Source organism: Strix aluco, chromosome 5 (genome assembly GCF_031877795.1).
Source record: "Strix aluco isolate bStrAlu1 chromosome 5, bStrAlu1.hap1, whole genome shotgun sequence".
NCBI classification, from domain to species: domain Eukaryota; kingdom Metazoa; phylum Chordata; class Aves; order Strigiformes; family Strigidae; genus Strix; species Strix aluco.
Window position 1 is genome coordinate 75,534,145 of NC_133935.1, and position 21,807 is coordinate 75,555,951.

At 38.9% G+C, this 21,807-nt stretch overlaps 1 protein-coding gene across 3 annotated transcripts in view; it reads right to left on the reverse strand.

Moving 5' to 3' along the window:
* GSAP (gamma-secretase activating protein) overlaps positions 1-21,807 on the reverse strand; it is a 48,161-nt gene that overhangs the window by 13,422 nt on the left and 12,932 nt on the right. For 2 of the 3 annotated variants that reach the window (XR_012623657.1, XM_074827859.1), the window contains exons 10-23: positions 21,070-21,129; positions 20,363-20,406; positions 18,785-18,870; positions 14,188-14,265; positions 11,853-11,930; positions 11,298-11,390; positions 9,809-10,026; positions 9,431-9,500; positions 8,636-8,718; positions 7,925-7,978; positions 3,907-4,032; positions 3,437-3,492; positions 2,985-3,016; positions 1,277-1,338 (exon numbers count right to left, since the gene is read on the reverse strand). Coding sequence is in view for 2 of the 3 variants with exons in the window: in XM_074827859.1 (XP_074683960.1) it covers positions 1,277-1,338; positions 2,985-3,016; positions 3,437-3,492; positions 3,907-4,032; positions 7,925-7,978; positions 8,636-8,718; positions 9,431-9,500; positions 9,809-10,026; positions 11,298-11,390; positions 11,853-11,930; positions 14,188-14,265; positions 18,785-18,870; positions 20,363-20,406; positions 21,070-21,129 (1,140 nt within the window). In the remaining variant the exon portion in view is untranslated. The remainder of the gene's footprint in view (positions 1-1,276; positions 1,339-2,984; positions 3,017-3,436; positions 3,493-3,906; positions 4,033-7,924; positions 7,979-8,635; positions 8,719-9,430; positions 9,501-9,808; positions 10,027-11,297; positions 11,391-11,852; positions 11,931-14,187; positions 14,266-18,784; positions 18,871-20,362; positions 20,407-21,069; positions 21,130-21,807) is intronic. The other variant, XM_074827862.1, reaches the window with a different exon arrangement.

A 21,807-nucleotide genomic window follows, 5' to 3' on the forward strand; every position in this document is an offset into this window, starting at 1 on the left:
GAGAAGGATTTTAATATGAACATTGAATCATGAGAATATAAATATTTATTACATACAAATAAACTTGAGGGATTTTATGATAGGGAAAACTAGCACAAGTACAGTTTGTGGTAGTAGCCAAGAACCTGAGAACCTGAGTGATTAATGGCAACTTCAGCTTAAACATTAATTGTAAAGTCTTTAAAATCAGGTGTTTGTTATCATACAGTACATGCCAGTCCCTACCTTCTCCTCTCTGAAATATTCTCTGACCTCATGTAGCTTTGGATTGCAAGTCAAGTCCATGCTGGTTCTTTGCTGAGAATTACTATAAGGATTACTTGCCTCCAAGCTCAGAGTAAAACTGAGGCAAATAAAAATCTCTGTCTCAAAGAGTTTACAAGTAGATTAATTTCAATGTGTCAGGACAGCAATACAGGTATTAGGAAAGCATAGACAAAGGACAGCAGCGACCTGTTTTTTGGATCTGTCTGAATAAACTGAAGGGAAGGAATGTAGGGAAGCTTCAGAGAATGAGAGGCACAACTTGGAAACAACGGGACAAGACTGCAAAGAATGAAAATTTGCCTTAGATTTGGACAGACAGGACAGTGTTGATATGCTCTTCACAGATGCAGTGCTGCGACCTTCCAGTGCATGCTGAAGGGTTTTATTTGGTTTTAGTAGTAAGAGAACAAAAGATAACCAAAGATGTGTATTTGGACAGAGGGAGGACAGGCAGGGATTTGAGACAGGATTTATTACCCAGAAGCATAAGGATGGTAGGTCCTTTAGGGAGATCATCAGTGAAAACAGTGCAAAAGATGAAAGGACCTCAGAATAGCCATAGCAGTCCCAGAAGTGAGGTAGAAGGAAAAGGAGACAGTAAAAAAGGTGATAAATTGAGGAGCAAGAAGATCTGTGATCTTCTCTTTGAGGGAAGTAGTTGGTGGGGAATTCACTTATACATGTTTTAAGGACATTAAGTAGTCCAAAAGTAACTGACAGATTAAGACGAATTCCAGGGTAACAGTTTCTAGCCAAAGGAAAGTTGCATTGGGAAAAAGCATTTTGACAAATCAACTTTCCAACGCTGTTTTTCCCCTATGCCTTATGATATCGTGACCTGTTAAGATGGTATCATGATATGATGACTATGAACTCTAAACTCAGGAAATACCAGGTTTGTCCCATAGCTACTATGAGTAAGCTTCCACTCAGCACTGAACTCATAGCCTTACTCTACATTTGTTGAGGCTGTGCGTCCTCTAGTGCACACTGTGACAAAAGCACATACCAGTCCCATCAGTAATTGCTGCTCATAATCTTCCTCTTGAAAGAGAGGTACTAGCCTTTCCTCTGAAATACACAAAGCAAGAATCATTCAAGGACATGACACTATAGACATACCACCAGACTTCAACCAGCTTCAAAAGTACTTAGAAACATGCACAAACATACAGAAGTTGTGGTTTGATCTACTCACCTACAGAACTAAGATAGTGAAGAATCAGGACTGCGTGAGAGAGAACTGAGGAATGGAAAATAACCCTGTATCTGTCATCTTCTCTCTCAAGTGCTTAACACAGAGGGACACAAGCCTGTTGCACCACTTTACACTTCATTTGCATTACTCTTTTCTTTGATATTTAAGTAAGAGTTATTACAGTGTGGTGATTCAGTAGAGCAAAGAGGCACACCTGGTAACACCAGTGCAAATGCATGTGCTAGTTAGATCTTGTCATTTACAAACAAACAAGCTAAGACACCTGCATAGGCCTTCAGGGAAATGGCTGGACAGAAAGTAAATACTCCACAGAATCACCTCCCACTTTCCCAGTTCTGCCCCATGGTCTGGCTGCTTCTGTTATTCAGATTTGCACACTGCTATGTAAAAGAATGCAACTTTTCTAACTAAATGGAAGGAGGTTATAGTACTACTGAAATCAAATACCCTGTATTTCCTAATCAGTGCTTCCTGTCTACTAACAGCAAAGGAAGAAAAAAAATCTCCTATTTCATCATGTAGCATAAAATCAAGTCAACAAAGTTCTTTTTTACAAAGTTCTTTCCAGCCATCTTTGCTCACCTTGAAATATATTTACTCCACCACTCAGCAGCACAGAAACCTGTGTTGCTTGATTTTAAAGGACCTGAAGAAAAATCTACAGGGAAGATCCACTGCACCGATGCTTGTTACCAGCTGCCAGCTATCTAGAAATTCTCTAGTAACAGTTAAACATCTGCCTTCTTTATCAGTAAGCACCTCTGGAAAACATGAATCTGAGGCTCACAAAGTTGGTACAAGGTCCCTAAAAGTCAGAGCCCATAGCTACAACCAGCAGTGGTGTGAATAACTGGTGTTAGGGGATGGAAATGAATGCACTGAAAATTCCTCATAATAAAAGGAGTGAGCAGCACTTAGATCAGCATCATTTCACAGGACACAGTGGCAGAGCACATAGAAGGCACTGATGTGTGAACAGCAGGAACATAATTTACTACTAAATTCATTTTCACTTATTTTGACGGAGGAACTGAACATCCCAAAATCTCAAGTGTTCCTGGCCTAGGAAAATTCATTACATGTGTTTCGTCTACACCATGGTTTTTCACCAGCCATAATCTCCTACTGTACGCAAGTTCTAGAGTTGCAAAGGCAGCTATACATGGACAAGACTCAACAGTAACATGGCATCATTGATACTCTGCTGCAGGAGAAAAATCCTGAAGAAATCCTTAGGCAGACAAAGGTTTACTGCTTATGCTGTTAGGTCCAATATGAAGTAGGAACTTTATTTTCAAGGGTTTCCTAGTCAGTATATGATCCTACCACTACTATCAGAGAGAAAGTTTTCCTCTGATTTAATAACCAATCATCTTAACGCCTCAGACTCTTTGGTGCTGAAAACACACAGCAATTTATTTTTAGCCAACAACAGCTAGATGAAAATATTGTAATAAACCTTACAGTTAAGATCTACATCAAGACAAGTTTTACTTACCAGAGTCCCAAGTGTCCAGATGAGAAAGCACCCTGGAGTTTGAAACAAAAGTCAGCTTGTTTCATATGCATGACTCTAAAGGATTTCATAAGGACATTAAAAAGCTTAAATGACCCTTTGATCTTTCAAAGGCAGCTAAAGAAATTTAAGAACTGTACATGTCACTGCATTTAGTAAAGATATTAAATAGCATTAAAAAAGTTTTATCTGTCCAGGTTGCATAAGATTAACTCTTCACATCTACCATAAATACCTTAGCACTAGAGGCCTGGATATTTTGGATCATACTGTAGTGATTACAAGGATTCCAATAAATGATTTTCAGCTGGATAATCTTCTTTAAAGTAAGATATCTAATCAGGTACCTAATCAACTATTTAATGGCACATTAAGTCCTTCAACAAGCTTCAACAAAATAACAATGGGTAAATGTAATAGACAATAGTACCTACTTTTTGGCATTTTCAAAAATATTCCTCAAATACACTGTGGTGGTTCTCTCCTCTCTCTGGTTTATAAACAAACAAAAATCACCAAATGAACAAAGTAGAAGGACAATTAAAATATTCCCTGATAAAATGCAGGTGAAAAATGAAGCTAGTTTTCCCTCTGAATAGAAATAACGCACAGTGGGGCTTCAACTCACCTTCCAACTACCCACGCTCATAGGCACTCACACACCTACATGGCAATACAGGTATGTGCAAGCTCTGTGTGTGTTTAGTTTCCCACATTATTTTAATAGAGTAAGACTTACAGGCAATCACCTTATAAGTAAAATGACTCTAAGCCTTTTCACTTCTCATAATCAGATTCCCATTTCTTTATCCTCAAAATAAAAAACCCAACTCTTTCGTGCTTGGCTTTAAAACGTCCACTTCAGAGGCAGCTCTGGAGACTGTTTTGGGGCATGCATATTTACCTCTTCCGAAAGTTTACGCCATTCCCTCCTGAGCACGTTACTGTGGTAATGCAAGTGTGGCTCTGCATACTTCACACTCTCCAAGTTTGAGTTGAGTTTCTCCCAGAAGCCTTTGGAGTTTTGGAACTGCAAAGTATTGCAGGGAAAGCATGAGTACAGGCTGCACTATTAAAGAAATACCTAATCACTCTCCCAACTAAGTGATTGGAAAGAACTGTGATTAATGTACCATCATAACAATCCAAGTCAAGAAAGTTAAACAAAAGTAGTTACACTGTTTTTCCCCAGTACTTTTATTTCCTTGATTTGATGGCAGGGGTAGCACTTACTTAAACTTGAGGTCAAGATTTGGTGCCTGTAAGGCAGATACTTTGCCACCTTAGGATCCTTTTAAGTCACTGGGAAGAAGTAAGTACCTCTAAGTCGTACTTCATCTGACCTATTTCACGTGTTTGGGACGGAATGAGAAGAACTGCACCACAGACTACACTGGCCATGTTGCCTAGACTTCCACTGACTGTAAAAGGAGCCTTAGGCAACTGACTTAGATGTAAATGTTTACATTTGGTCAAATAAATCCCATTCTGGTTTTCTAGTAGTTCCAAACAGAGGAACACCACTGTAACCCTGGCAGCTGCAAGCCACCACTATTTTCAAGCTGCATTAATACTTACACTGCAAACATCCATTTGCCAACCTCAAGTAGGAGTGCCTCATCCCAGAAAAGAAAAATCCAAACATTTCCATAGTAATTCTAAAGCCTTTGACTCTAATGCTGTTAAACTCAGCTGTGAACAGACAGGAGGAAAAAAACCCAAACAAACACACACTGCTTTCCTGAGCTAGTTCTTGGACTGGGTATAAAGATTTGAAGCTGCTGTTTATAAAGGGGGAGTAATGTGATCATTGCTGAGGAAGAGATGAGATTAAGGCAAAAACCAGAGACATTACTAGCTGTATATGCTCTTCATATACATTTATCCCCCAATACAGACACTACAGTAGTGACATTTGCAAGAAGAGAAGTTTGAGTTCACAATATTCCTCCATCTAGCATTAACATGCTGGATTTTGCTCTTTCCCCCCTACTTTTCTACAATGACAATACCTTTAGAAGAAAGACTCAGAAGCCTTTAAAACCACTTCGTACTATAAACTAGAATTTGCCAAGGAAAATAAATTGCAGAGACTCAATCCTGCCAGCCCCTTCCCTCTTGCTGCCAGTGCTGATTGTCGCTTTATTGTTGTAGCTGCAGCAAAGAAAAACAAATCTCATTTTTGCTTCATGTTAGTTATATTTAGCATTTGGGAACTAGGAGTGCATGTGGCACCATATGTTCACCCTGCTGGAGCTAACTAACAAGATCTACAACCTACTACTGCAGTATGTTACTGCCTAAATGTTACCAATATAAAATCAGAGAAATATCAAGAATATAGCATAAGGGTATCATCTAGTGACCAATTTATGCAACTACGACAGCACCACCACTGCAAAACTGCATTCAGGCCACACTGGATTTTGTTTGATGCGTGGCAGGGGGGAAGCAAGACAGCAAGTTTCTTTCATATAGTGCATCTGTAACAGGAAGTGGTAGGCTTCGGATTAAAAGCAGACACCACTGAAAACCTGCACTGTATTAGATCTCATTAAAAAGTCAAAAGTTAAAAATAAAGGATTATTTTAATTAAATCTGTTACTTCTTGAGAGTCATTAGGGCAAGGACTAGAAAGAGAAGGCTTCGTCTTAGGTGGTGTATATTTTGCAGGCATTTCTAGAGAGCCAGGAATTAATACCTAAGCATGAATACCTATAAAAGCCAGTGTATTACCATAAGTCAATGCAAGGCCCTAGCAGGTTGCAATCCATGAAAAGCTCCCATGAAGCCTTGCATAAGTAGTGTTTTCTTAACTGAAGACAGAGAGAGCTCTCTGCTATACCCCTCTGAAAGGATGCAGGGTGGCAATGACCTTTAAGAAGCACGTGTCCTACCCAGGGGAACTGTAGTGCTATGTCTCTGCAGCAGTGAAGGTATTCTGAGAGCCATGGAACTAACTAAAACATCACTATTCACCGCACTGGCTCACAGCACAGCATGAGGGAGAAGCTGCCTTTTCCTGTGCTGATCTCTGACAACTGCTTGCACTACACATTTTCACTCTTCTCCTGGACCTCCTCCTATTTTCTTCCCTTCTTCCTCCTGCCCCTTCCTTCTCCCCCTCTGATCAAGCCTGTTTGCACCCCTTCAAGTTTGGTTTCTGTGTTTAAAAAGGAAAAAAAAAAAAAAAATCACTCTTAGTAATTGCAATCACTATGTAAAGCTTTTTAACAATTGCACTGACTGTTCCTCCTTTCTCTCAGACTCTCTCAATATCTCTTGCTGAACAGGAATTTAGTGATAAAAATACACCTGTTGCCTAAATAGCACATATTTTTTTGTGAATATGGACACAGCCCTCCCAAAGGCTCTCAACAATTCACGGGTTTGAGAACTCCAAAAAGATTCTCAAAGCAACAATTCACCATTGTTTCTGTGAAATGCCATAAAATATTTGCAGAAGAAATACTACTTGTAGGACCAGATTTGTGACCAGGGTCTGACTTCTGATGCCAACAACATACATCAACTGACACCAACAACTGACCACCTGAACTCGAGCCACGGTGGGTTTGTGTCACTAGAGTGGTACAAAGTAGGCAAAGCACTAACCCTCACCCTGTGTACTATCATCTTTGTCCTCACTCAAGAGTCAGAGCAATTTGTAGTCAAAAGTAGCAGGAAATATTTGTCTTTAGTTCAACTCTGACCTTTTCAATCTGTTTAGGTTTCAGACAGAAATAGGAAATGAGTTCCACAATCAGGAAGTATAGCTGCTAAAGGCATTTGCCCCGAGGGGCTTGAGGTTCAATCTCAGACAAATTAAAGGCCTGCTAACTTTGACCTCAGTGAATTACAGGGATTATCTAGCAACAAATTTTCTCAAGATCTGATTCTCCCAGGTGTCCCAGCTCTCAGGGCAGCCTTCCCAAGCCAAGCATGCAAAGCCCGATTCCCTGACAGCAGTCATGTGTATCTGTAGCAGCACAGCCGTGATGCACTGTTGTGGAGTGAGTGAGCAGTGGGTATTTCACTGATTTTAAAAGACTTTGTGAACAGTGAAGCTTTATGAGCTAATTATAAGCACTGGGGAGGAAACAGACTCTCACCTCTTTAAAGTGCTACATGAAACAATATTCTCATGTATCCAGAGTCTACTCCCATGTGTTGCTGGTACTGTTGTGTTCAAGCTCTGACTCTCCCCATTAGCCCTCCACAAGAAGCTGTTTATTAAAAGCCTCTTTCAGATTTTGTATGGGAACACTTAGGAAAACTTCAAGTATTTCTCTAAACTGGATCTGAGGGAATGGAATGGAAGACGGGAAGAATCATTCATGTTGTTTTCAACGGAAAGTACAATTTCCTACCCAAACAGCATGTGCTCTCCCCATCCAGCTCACTGCCTTTTCCAGGCTGTGCAGGAATTTGTCTAGATTTAGCTAGCCAAAGCCCTGACATCAGTGCAACCACAGGATGCTCTGGACAAAACAAAGTGAGAGGGTCATGAACCACTGGTACCAATGGCAGCACAATGAATTATCCCTCAAAGTGGGGATACATAGAGATATATAGAAATCCTACATGTCTATTGTGCCAAGTTTACTTCCAGATAACAAAGTCACAAAATGAAGAGGTATCAATCAAATATAACAAGAATTAATTCTGGGAGGATCTTCCCTATTGAATGGAAGAAGTCTTTTCAGAAAGGGGAAAAAAAAATTATATCTTTGAGCTAGAAAACATCAGTCTGAATAAACGATATTTTAGTAAATGCATAAGTCATTTCAAACAGGGTAATTTTCACCACTATTTTTGGATAGGCCTGTGGGGTCACTGCTTCCTTACTCTTTAGCACACCCACACCCCACAAAAAAAAGCTCCTAATCTGCAAATACTAATGGCTTTATGCCGGAACTTACCTCTAACACAGGTAGAGAAATAATGTCTGTTGCACATGTTACTCCGGGGATAATCTATAAATACAGACAAATTACAAGGATATGAATCATTTAGCGTAAAACATTGGCCTGTTTGGGTATCTAAGTGAATGCCCATTACCCGTTCCCTTTGTGAAACTAGTTAGCTAACCAAAACTGTACATTCAGTTTTGCCAAGAACAAATATGGAAGATCTTTCTCTCAATCATCGCATTTAAAAAAAGACAACATATTAGAACAGTGTCAGATCAGAGAAATTAAACTATTTGCTCTAACTGTAGAGTCTTGCCTAAAGTTATTTTACTTCTGCAAACTTACTCATAAATCTTAATTCTACTGATACTGTTTGTCTTGGAAATAACTGCATGATTTTGCTGGTGAAATATATTCTGCACTAATTATAAACCTCATATGATAAGCAAAAGAATTAATATCTTATTATGAAAACCAAGAGATTTAATCATCCATTCAATTATGTTCTTGTTTTATAAATGTTTTTATTTGTTGACAAAAAATAGAACTTATGAAAAACATCGCTAAGGTTAAGACTCGGCAAAACAAAATGGGCATACAGCAGAGATATGGATTTAGAGCATGTCTATGAAAAGGTAAGGCATCAAGTTAAAGGCTCTATTAAGGGAGAAAAAACAGACTCCCTCTAGCTATTAATTAAAGTACCAGCTGTTTTCTTACCCCTATCCAGTCAAGCAGTGAAGTGTAGGGCAAAAGTTTATCCAAGTCATGAGTTTCTGGACACATTCTGCAGTACAGGGAGGCTGAATGCAATGTAAAAAGATTTATAAGGGCAAGATTGTATAAACTATCAGTTAACAAGAGTAGGCTTCACAGTCAGTTCCTTATCTAACACTTCTTTAGGGACAAATCCTGCTGCTGTCTCTGAAACAGCTTCCTCCATGGTGGAATTGGTCCCATTCTGTGCACAAAAGGAGGAAGAGAAGCCCAGATGGCTGCAGAGCTGGGTCAGCTGCTTGGCTACAGCTCAGCGCTGCAGGGGTCCTTTGTACAAAGGCTCAGGGCACAGGACAGGCACTGGCTAAGGCTGAGGAATCAGCTATTAGAGGAGAATATCATGATATGCCAAACCCTTATGAAAAAATGGTTTGGCTGGGCTAGAGGAGATTTGTTCCTCCGCTCCAATCTCAATTATTTACATCCCAGATATCCAAGACAGGAGCCAGATGGAGAATTTGCTCTCCAGTGACCTAAATAACAAGAAATCTCTTTGTCCCATTAGACATGTGTAATTCAAAGAATGAATTTGAAGTTTTACTGCCAATCTCATTTTGAAAGCTCTAGGTATCTCATAAACTACTGATATTGTCTCTAACACCGCAGAATGCAGGTCAGTTAACACAAATCATAACAAAAAAGTTTGGAAAGAAGAGAGTCAGTTTGTGACATTGTGGCGTCTCAAGTCACAACTAGGGTATGCAGGAAAATTCAGTATGCAGAAAAAGAAATACCTACCGATGATAAATTCTTGAATGGGGTCAAAAGAATGACACGTTGACAGGTTGTCAGAAATCCACCAAATAATCTGTCAGAATGAGAACGGGGGAGTTTATCACATCTCTCTGTTTAAGCATGTGTAGTAAGAGACTATAGAAACTTTGGTTTTGGTAGTAATGCTTTGCATGAAGTAGTGATATACAGATAAATGTTTCAGGACAGCCTTGACCAATAGAGCTGTTTGGGCAGCCCAGCTGATCAGCCTCTTGGCACTGCCAAAAGGTACATGTGAATAAGGACTTTTCTTCTTTGGCTGATATCATCCACGCCCATGCTTTGTATAAGACGACATCAGTCACCGAAAAAAAACCAACTTAGAGGAGGTTCTTTTCCCACCTGCATTTCCAAGTCTTCTGTGTGCCGGAAGTACAACAGGGCACAATGTAGAGCTGCCAATCTCTCGCTGTCGCGTTTGCTGTTCTGTAGGAACTGCAGTAAGGCACTGTCACTGATGCTCACAGCATACATACTTCCTATGTGGCAATCCAAGACTGTTGACATGAGTGGGGATTGGATGGAGCAGTTTTGCAACATGTCAATTCTTGCATCCTCACCTGTAGAACATTGGTTTGAGAATAAAAACGTCTAAGAATATGAAATCTGGCTGCTACCAGTATTTCTCTTAAGACTCCTAGGTCCCCAGCAGTAGGAAACAGTCTGCCTCTTGTACTAGCTGCCCTGGTATTATGCTGAAGAAGGGGACGAATGGTGCTGGCTGGGTAAAAGTAGTAAATGAGGAACACAGTCCATACTCAGTTCTCTCCTCCCCTACTGCTGAAGCAGAGAAGGTGTACAGATTTGAGGATCACAGTGCTGTCATAACACAAATTAGAGTACACAGGATGGAACAGAGAAGGGCACAAGGTTAGTAACAGAGATTCAACACTAGAATTAGCACCTAAGCAGATTGGTACAGTTCAGAACTGCTCACATGCAGAATCGTAATACAAGCTTGTATTGGTGGATCTGTTACCATCAATCCCAACGGCCACAACAGGAAGGTTCTGCTCTACGGTTACTGACTGAAGCATCAGATCAAAACCACTTTTTTTATGCTAATACTAAGGGTCACCACCGCAGTACTATACAGTAGGATTCCAGACCCTTTGCATGAGAAAAATCACGGCCACCATACAAGTGATGCTTTTCACTCATTTCTAGCAGAATGGTATTTCATTATGTATATACAACAGGTATTAACTTCTTGTGATGCTGCCCCTGCACCAGTTCCCCCTACTTACCTCTCCTACACCCAATCAGAAGAACAGATTTCTGTTTTCAAACAAAGGCCCCCCACTTCCAAAAATAACCCACTTCCCATAAAGACATGTTTGTTGGAAATGAAATAACATGCCTCTCAGATGAGATTCTAAATCAAATTGCATCAGCCTGATCAGGTGAAGGAAACACAGATTTCCTCTCCCCACACCCTCCAAACACACACATTTAGAGCAACTCAATTGGAGGAAGGAAATGTAAAATCAAATTTACATCTCCACGTGAAATTTGAGAACAGTGGAGGACCAGAAGCATGTGCAAAGATGGGGGAAGGGAAACCATGAAACCAAGAGAAAGAATTTCAAATTCAGTGAAAGGTCTTCTTCCATTTCATAACAAGCTAGAAGTACGTAACAGGCGAAGTACGAAATGTCACTTCAGATTCTCTCTTTAAAATGGAAAGTGCAAAAAAGCCATTCTTATTTCTTCAATCTCTCTCCTTCTTCAGCATAAAGAAAATGTTGAGAAATACAACTTTCATGTAAAGAGATCTGAACAAGTTTCCACTACAACAATAAAATTACTTCAAGCAGCAGTCTTACTATACCTGTCAGAAATAAACTATAGCACGGCAGGTCAGGATGCTGAATATTCAGGAGATGCAGGAACTGGCCAGGCAAATAAGCAGCCACATAATAGTCTATTTAAAGAAATAACAGTGGTCAATTTAGCACTTGTTCACTTATTTGCTTTAAGAGGTTGTTTCACATGATTCTCATCTTGGCCCACCTCTCTCTGATGGAATTGATTATATCTAGGAAATATAAAAGGAGTTAATTAAAAGCTGCTGTTGTATTAACACAGGAAACACTAGCAATACATTTGGGTTTCCAGGGGAGGATTCAAGAGGCTTGAGACACTCAAGAACTCGGCAGCTGATGTCCAGAGCAGATTGAGGCAATTTCAGAGGAAGTTGCTTAGTAATAGTGAGGTATTGCAGTATTGAATGCCAAATATAAAAGTTAAGCCAAAAAAAAGCAGCAAAATAACACAACTACTTAAAGAAAAATGGTCCTTTCCTTCTAGGGAAGGGGTAGCCATTTGTCTCCCTACTGGGGACAGAGAATGGCAGTCACACAGGGAATTAACACAAGTAACCTACCAAGATTCATAAAAGCCACTTCCTTCAATTGATGAGATTCTGTTCTTTCTAGAGAAACTGTAAAAGTTTTGTTGTAACCTGGGGAAAAATAATAATACTTTTAAAAAACCCAAACAGTAAACACCATCTGTTACAAGCCAAGTATGACTTTACAGCTAGAAACTTCAGCAGTGCTGATACACCCAAACAGATATTTTAGATTGCTTTATGGGTTTGTCTGCACAGATAGACTTCATCCTAAACAGAGTTGCTGCATACTTAGTAGACCTGCACCCACACAATGCAGTTCTTTAGTATGCGGAAAGTGGCCGTGCACTGCACAGCCTATGTTCGTGTTTGAAAAACCATTCCACCCCAGAGCAAGCTTGTGTAAAAATACCTCCCCCCAAAAAACCCCCAAACAAAACCTTTAGGTATCTTTGCTTCACGTTTTGGTGACCTTTCAACTGCTTTAAAGAATTTTCATTTTGTTTATCTCCATGCCCTATTGCTGTAATTTAGTTCAGCTCTGTTTAAACACAGGCTAATTTCAGACATGCTGTGTTTGCATGAGCTTTGCATCAGCACAGCTGTTATTTTATTCTACACTTGCACCATACTTCTTCTGACATCCAGTAAAAATGACACAGAGCCCTCAAACTTCCTCAATCTCTGAGAGAAGCTGAAGATTAAAATAACTAAGGAGACAATGACAGGTGTCCAAATGTCCCTGCTGTAATAATCTAAATGCTGAATGGTGTCATGATCAGGATGCTACTTAATAGTGCATGAAAATTCAAGATAAGATGATAGATCCACAGTTTACAGGACCACCAAGGAAAAAAAGCAGATCACGAGCCATGCTTCAGCCACTCATCTAGGACTTTGATTCTCGACCCTAGCATTGAGATATGCTTTATCTATGCTGCAAAAAAAGAAAAATGAGACCTTCAAGATCAAGAGCAACACTATCAATGAAGGCGTGTCTAAAAGAAATAGTTTTTCACACAAGATACTGACTGAAGTTTGCTTGCAATGAGTCAGTATACCCATGATCACCACCCTGTTACATACCAATGCAAATACAAGCAAGCTAATGCCATCACTGCAGAATATACCTGCAACATCACAACTTTAGTGTTTATGCTACATCAAGTGACTGCTTTAACAGGGGATGGGAAGCTTCCTTCCAAGTTTACAGATGCTGCAGCACAGACTGAACTCCTTATATGTCTCCAAAATGTGGCTTATGGACCTGATATACCACTGCTTCTGTGGGTCACCTCAGGACCAGTCTTAAAATTCTCTCGTACGACTGATGAATCTTACATGAATCCACAAACAGCTCTGCACCAAACAACTCCTTTCCCTGGAGGTCATTTCAGATGCAGCCGGTCAATGTCACCATATTTACCCTCCGTTTCTTCCTGGTACAGATGGGGATGTACAAGGGCCATGGCTGGCTCCAAGCAGTGCAACCACCCTTCAGCTACACATCAAGTACATCTGGGGAAATCAGCCCTTCATAGCAGTACAATGCAGAGTGCTACCACACCCTGAATGGACTTTTCCAATTTGCTAATGCCTTCAAGAACACAAAAATGCAGTTCATTCAATCCCACAATGTTCCAGCAGCAAAGCAACATTAGTGCAATTCCAACATATGAAAAGTTTCCTGACACAAGGAAGCAAACACTTAAAACAGAGGTATGTTGTTCACTTGAACACGGTTACTCCACACTATGCAGCTTCACAACTGAAAAATAATTCGCCTATCTCCTCCGTGTATCAAATGAGAAAAATCCTGCTAATGACAAGTTTTATTCTGATCAGAATAAAACAACGTTCTTTATGCCTTTCAAGAAAAAAAAAAGTCTTAAAATTAAGAGCTAGAGCACCACTTAGATAGCAACTATTCTTACAGTCAGTGGGTGTTGTACCTCTTGCTGTGAAAATGACATGTTGAACTGGAACTCTAAACAGACATTCAAGCTAAGAGCTGTTGGCTCTATTTCCCATATAAATGCCTTATGGCATAAAGACAACACACCTGCAAGCTCCCACAGATTTCATTGATGTTTGTGCTCAGCACGTCGGAAAGTCTGGCTAGAAATATGGGACCAAATTAATAGCCACTCACGAGGTCACTGGTTTGAAGCTACTCGTTCAGCATCAGGCAGGAAGTCTACAGCAGGGAAGTCAACTTTGCAGCTGAAGGCAGCTGCTGCCTTTAAACACCAGCCACAGTAGTTTGTCTGCAGACTTTGGTAGTTATTTGCTTTGCAAGGCATTCTGTGACTCTTTAAGCCAAGTGACATTCTCCAAAATAAAGCATAACTTAACAGGTTAATCTTACCTTTATGCAAAAAATATATGGAGTACATTATTTCATCAGGAATATCAGAGGCTAGACTACAACATACACACAAGCCTCCTAAAAAGACAAAAAAGGAAAAGACAATTTACTTGTCCACCTGAATACCTAGACATCTTTACACTGCACAGAACTAAAACAAGACTGTTTCTAATTAGAAACTAAAAATAATCTCTCAAAAAAGGTAAACATTACAGAAACATATTACACATCCTAACCACCATTTACCTAGCAAAACACAAACCAGGAGAGAACAATATGGCATAATGGAAACCTGGGTTCTGACGTGGCCAGTTCTTTTTAGGAGAAGTACATTTTTAGCCCTTCCCAGTAGAAATCATGCTTGCAGCCAGAAAACTAATCAAGCCTTTCTCTCCACAGACTGCCTCAATCTCTAGATATTTTCTGTTCAGGGAGTGTCAAATATGCACAGAACAACATAGTAAAATACAGTTTGTTTGCTTTCTAAGTGATTTCATATTGGCAGCAACTTGATACACTACTGGAGCTTTTGGACCCTAGAAACGATAGTCACTTCTCCCTTTTCCAGCCCAAAGAGCCATTACTTCCTTTTTTAGGAGAGAAGTCAGTCCTTGGCACAAGCTTATTTCAGCCAAGGTACCCTGTGCAGGAATGCTCCCCCCTCCCAGCCTAATTCTAAATCAGACTGATACTGTTTTGACTCCACTGGATGGTAGCCCTCCCTCCATCTCTTACAAAAAACTTTTAATCCACTTACTCTGATGCTTTGGCAAGCTGCTTTGGCATTCATGTTAAAAACAGCTTCCAAACCACATTATCCCAATACAGCTGGGAAAGCTGGGCCACAATTATGACCATTCACCTTTTATCTTTATATTTAAAGTTTATCACTTAAAAGAAAACAAAGAAGGGTAATACTAATACAGATACTGTTCTGTAAAAACATAGAGGTTTAGGTATACAAGTTATACAGAAGAAGGCACAGTATGGAAAAACACAAAGCACAAAAAAAGAATAGCTACCAAGATATTTTACTTGATTAAATGCCTCATACTTCAGAGCACAAGGCTGTACCATAGCTGTGATACAGATATGGCTGAGGCACTTCATGCTTCTGGGGAAGGTAAATACTTTCTTCTGAGATGCAATTTTTTTTCCTGCTTATTCTTAGCTGATTGAATATTGTTTGGTACAGTTTTGCTTAGATATTTGAGTCATTTAGACAACAGACAGGGCATTTTGCCAGAGCACTTGGCATCTTTCAGAGTATGCATAATTTTTAAAGTAGCAGCATCAGGACTCATGAGGAAGACTGGAAAAGCTCCAGCAACCCACAATGCTGTTTTATTATCAACAGCTCCCTTTCAACACTGCAAATTTCTTTCTTGTATGCTGGAGGCTAGTGTATACACTGTTCCATAAATTGCGAAACATGCAAGCGAGTCTGTTCAGATTGAACTGTCAGTGAGTAATATATGCAAGCTGATCACAAAAACAGTGGCTATGGGGGACTAGTAATAGCACATGCATCTTTCAACTCTAGGATACTGGTCCAAATATCAACAAACTGAACTACAAACAACAGAAAATATCAAACAGGGCTTCATTAATACAGATAGAAACAGGACAGTCTCAGATCAGCAAGTGTCCAAGCAATGTTACATCCAATACCATCTTGGGAATCCCATTAGAACAGCCAGCGACTGAGAATATAAGGCTACCCTTACCACTGCTCTCTGCAAATTAGACCTGGGTTGTGCTGATGCAGGGCAAGCTTGTTATCCTATTGCACCTATACGGTGTTTCAGGAAAAGGCAGAACCAGGTCTTCTACACTATTAACTTCAAGATCATCTGCAAACAGTGAGAGCTGTAGCTAAATGCCATGAGGTGTGAAGACTCACATGAAGTTATATTTGGATAGACTCTCATCTTTTCAGAAATAAAAGGGAAAAGAGAACTTAACCACAATAAAGTAAAAAAAAAAAAGGAAGCATTTAAAAATTAAGTTCTACTCATACAGCAGAATTAGGGAAACAACAATTACAACTCTGCCACTTGATAAATAAACATCATACCACTGAAATTCTAAGAGTCACCTGCGAAGACATGAAGTTTTCCCTAGGAAATTTTAACTTCAAATTCCTCATTTCTGTTCATGCAGAAGCATAAGATGTAAGGCTGTACCAACATCTCAACATGCCATCCAAGTGTCACAATTCAAATACAACATTGCACCAGGGCATTTTGTCTAGTTGTACTAGCTTAGGAGTGACTTGCCTCACGTAACTTCAGCCATCCAAACATCTCTCATTTAAACTCCTATACAGGTAATGAAGAAATGTGGATAGAAGCAATCATCCTCTGGAGATGCCTGTTTCTCTCTATAATAGTCCACATGCTTAACCGCTAGGCAGGTAAAGTTAGGTGACAGTAATCCAGGGTTTATGTCATATTAGTGCCTGCATTTTTTTTAATACCGAGCAAATTTAACTCTAAAGTACTTCTAAAGCACGAAAAGAAAACCTAACAGCCCAGTGTTGTTTAAATAACCACTGAATTCTAGATATACAAAGTTAATTCTGAGACTAGAGCTGCTTGATCTCAGCTAATCTAGAAGTACATAGTGGTTTTTATGTGGAGACATTTTGTTTGTGCTGTGTATAAGGAACAGGGCTACTTTTCTTCTACTGCGGAAGTTTGAGAAAGGAAGAGTGATTTCATTCAGAGTTCAGATTGACAGTAGCCAGTAACAGTTTTATTAAATGCGAAATTGCATGGAATATTCCATTTTGAAGTTATGCCAATTATTTTTTGCCAGAAATGTCCGAATGGTACAAATATGGATATCAGCATTAATATTTGAAGCATGCTAGTAGTTCCACAGAAGGCATAGTCTGCGCCCCAAAGAGCCTGCAGTCCAGTTTTGTAAATCACAACAAACAAGAATCACAAAAGGGAACTTTAGTGTGATTACCCACAGTGTCCCTTGACAACAAGATATGGTCTCAGAGCCAAAACCATTTGTTTCAAACTGTTAGTTACTCAAAATGGGTTGTGCAAAGTAATCCTCAATTTCAAACAACATTCAACGAAAAGCCACATACAATGATCTCACTTAATAAGTGTAATTGTCAAATTATGTGTTTTACATTAAGCGCAGTGAAAAGTGCTCGTGAAAGGTTCCATACAGAATTTAAATACTGTGTCGCCAGATGGAAAAGAACATTTTACTTCAGGGTAACCAAACAACAGTCTTGTTGGAGGAAGAGTGAATTTCATCCTAAACTAAAAAGAGGTGCTTCAATCCGAACAAACTGTAGAGAAGTATAGGTTTAAAAGGAAACATATATATATATTTATATATATCTATACAAATCAATTACATTTTCCTTTATTGGACAGGCTGTTTGTATAAGAAATAGTCTGTCTTGCTAAGACAGAAAAAGTAGCCTAATTTACATTTGGTAGATAGAAATTTGGCTTTCTCTTATTTCTAATTCCTCCCCTTTAATCTTTGTAAGTGTGCTGTCTGCCTTGGTAAGCAAAAAATCCATGTAAGGAAACCATGTTTCACTTGATTCACATTAATGGTCATTTCAACGTTAACTGACAACCTCAGCAATTTGCCCGTGTGCATACAGCACACCTTAAGAAGTGAGATGTAAAGCCACTTCTCCAACACGTCATATCCTTATACAACTCTGTAGACTATTGAAAGGTTAACCAGACACCATCTCTGCTTGGTGGAATGGTCTAATTTAGAAGCTGAAAATGTAAGCATCTGTGATGAACAGATGCCTCTTGAGACCAGTTTTTAATCAGAGAAAAAGCTCATGGCATTAGGGTGCAGGGAGACTCCTAAATCCTAAGGGTTTAAAGAACACTTTAGGTTTAAGTTTAAAGAATCATATATATATATATACACTAAACCCTTAAGTATCACATACTAAGTTTAGTATCATGTACTTGGACCTTCTAAGTATCACATATTAACAGCAATATGAAGCTCTCAGAATCTGTACTGCACATCTGTGTCCAATCTGTAACCCACTTATATACTATGTTAGATACCCAGACAACAGGTGTAGCCAAAACCCTCCCTGAATTTACTTTCTAACACATTTTTGGTCAGTTTTAACATTAAATTACTCTAATGTAATACACAACCATGCTGTGGTACCACCTGTGTTCTGAACTAGCAGAAAATGCGACAGTGTGCTTAGACCGAGATATTTCACCATATGAGTACATGATACCAGTTCTCTGAAGTTAGGCTACCAGAAAATTTCTGGGTGACTGTTTTAGTGTTGGTGTTGATATATAAAACTCTAGGTACTCTTCAACTCAACTTGGAATGCAGCTTTCAGAGGGTAAAAACTGAAGAAAAACAGGGCACAGTTGCCTTCTCCCTCTCCTCAGTTACCTGTCAAGTATATTCTGACGGAATAAAAATCTCACACTCATACAAAAAACACACACAAAAAATACAAAAATATATATAGCATCTTATGAAGAAATTTAGTAATCAATTACAATTACACTGCATGATAATTACTAGGGGAGATCATTTCAATAATATTATATTTATTCATTACCTGCTTTACTTGTAAAAACCTGAAGATTCAAAGATTTAGATGCAACATCTTGGTCTTGACAGTAATCATATCCAAAATTCACAAGTCTATGAGCAAAGAAAAATCACTAAATAAATCACTTCTTCATCCACAGTGAATCATCACAACACAAAGATCATGAGAACAGTCTCTAATGCAAGTTAAATTAGGCTTTAACAAACCCACTCAATATTGTTAAAAATCAGCATCCCAAGACTGCATGGTTATCAAAAAACAGCAATTTTGATTACACCTGCAAACTTCATATTCACTTACTGCAGCATTGTCCAACCACTCCTACACTTTGAAGTGAAAGCAAGTTCTGATGAAGTACTGAAAATCCAAACATTCATCATACCTGAGAACTCAAAGGCTTTGCAGCCTAACTCTACCATTCTTATGTCTGTAAAGCTACATTTTAATCTGCAGTTAGGCACACTAATTTCAGAGGAAATACTTGAAAAACAAAGCACAAAAAACACACTCACATGGAATTTGTTACACCATGACATTCTTTTTCAGTCTTGTGCTGCCTGTGCTTTAATGGTTTAGGTATCTTTGAAATTTACAAGTCCTATTTTTGCCATGCAGAACATGCAACAGAAGATTGCAGTCAGTCTGCTTTGGCTTTTTTTTGGTTGGTTTTTTTTTTTTTTTCCAGACAGGATTTTGATCCTGTAAGGGATTTTTTCGGTACTAACTGCAAGAGGACATACTGCCCTTTTAGGGCATCCTGCATGTGCGGCAGCACCACACTGAGCCTTCTGCACAGCACTGAGACATTCTGAGAGTCACAGTTTGGGCAGGGTGGAACTCAACTACCTTCAGTTATTGGTATCTGATCTAGTAGCTTTGGCCTCCCTTTTTGGTCACAAAGAGAAACAGGCCCTTTTGGAATGTAAATTCAACTGATTGAAGACAGATGAGAATGAGATGAATTATGACAAGTCAGACCATCCTGACTAGTTTTTCTTCAATTAAAAGAGAGCCTTAAGAAGACAAGCTCAGATGCAGTCATGTGCACGGTAGACATAGATAGAATCAGATGAATCTTAGCCTTTGAAAGGGTAGGTTGCCTGGAAATAGCATGCTGGAGGAGAAAAGAGTACAGGCAGTGTCTCATAGGCTATAAAAAGTAGCTACTGGTCTGGTTAACTGCCCAGTAAAACATGTAACAGCAATTAAAAATGGAGAGCTTCCCTTCACAGGAATTTTGACATCACTACTACAACATGCCCAAGATTAAAAGAAATTAATTTAAAATAGGTACCAAATACTCAGAGGAAGGATCATTTAACCTATAGCTAGCTCTTCAGACAAATAATTTTTTTAAATGGCACCAAAAAGCAGTCAAGGATTAAGTTACATTTTACAGCTGACCCCCATGAAAATGAGAGAAACTGAACATTTGGACACAGTGTTCATATTATTCTTATGTTCTAGTACCATGTGGGCAACTGCAAACAGACACTGTGGTTCAGATACAAATTTTACTTAGGTTTGTAAAACATTACCCAATATATTACAAGAAAAGCAAAACAAAACATAAAAACGCCTTACTTTAATTGTGTGTCATTTACAGAAATATCCAGGTGTGATTCCAGCTGTTAACCAAAAATGAAAACAGTTTAGTGAAGTTACTACTCTATGATTAGTATTTCAGCCCAGTAAAATGTGTTGAACTCACATTTCACCAGATTCAACATTTTAGCAAAGTTTATTTATCCTCCTCTAATCACCCCCAAAACCAAGTAATAGACTCTTTAAAACAAAAAAGAAAAAGAGAAGAATTTGCAAGCTATTTAACCCCCTGCATCCTGCATTAGAGCAGATTTCATCCACTGGGACAAAAGCCTAGTAACATTTACATGTTCAACACCTGTAATTTTTATGTTCTCTGTATTTTGGCCACAACAGATTTTCGTGTCTCGCTTAAAACTGACACAAAATTAGTACGTGGTTTCTTTGTCTAGTGCATTTGATAACCCTGCTTTTCAATACTTGAGTATAAGATTAGTATAATGTCATGAAGATCAAAATTTGTGCATTTCCACTTAAGTTACCTTACTGTGGCACCACCTGAAACTGACTGAATATATTCTTGGAAAGAATGTAGCAAGAAAAAAAGAAACAGAAAAACAAAACCCAGTTTTCCTCTGCAAAAGTTCCAATAATAAAAGACACTGAAATAGACTTCCCTATCAGTGTCTGGAACACATAATTAATCCAACTAAAAACCATTGTATAATAAAACACTAATGACTTACTATTGAGTTAAAATTTTCATCAGGATAAAACTGGACACATTTTAACGTACTCCTTGATTCCTGGAATTAAGAGGACGTGTTTTGTAACTGATAAAATAAAAAGCATGTCATATAGACTGAAAAGTGACTGGATACTCCACAGCACTCTACATACTCAACCCGCTTTGCTAACAGATATGCAGAAGTTAGGGGACAAAAGATGACTTTAAAAACCACATATAACCCCCCACAATAGCACTATGACATGCTTCCTTCCTGTCCCAGATCATTATCTGCCAATCATCTATAATTGCGTGGGCTCCCACTTGAAGCACAACATTACATGTCACACACACACACACATTCTAGAAACTTAAAAAAACGTTTTCCATAACTACCTATATGGCAAAAGGAACTGTACCTTATTTTGGTCAGTTCAGAAAGGGTATCTCAGAAACAAAAACAGGAATACATTTCTCCATCACAGTTCACTTCCTGTTATTTCCTAACACTTGTATATTTTTGGTGGCTAAGAAGAGTTAAGAAAAATCAATTTTCACTTATGTAGAATACATCAAGTGCAAATAGTCCCTCAGTCAAAACAAAAAAACCCAAAGAGTTTCAGCATTTCTAGCCAAGAACCTGCCCTCATTTAGTCACTCAGTAAGTCTGTGTACAACATAACTTTCTAGATGTGAATTTTCTAGAAGAGGCATTATAGTCACAATGTTTTTTGGTAGATTTAGATCCTTTTGAATA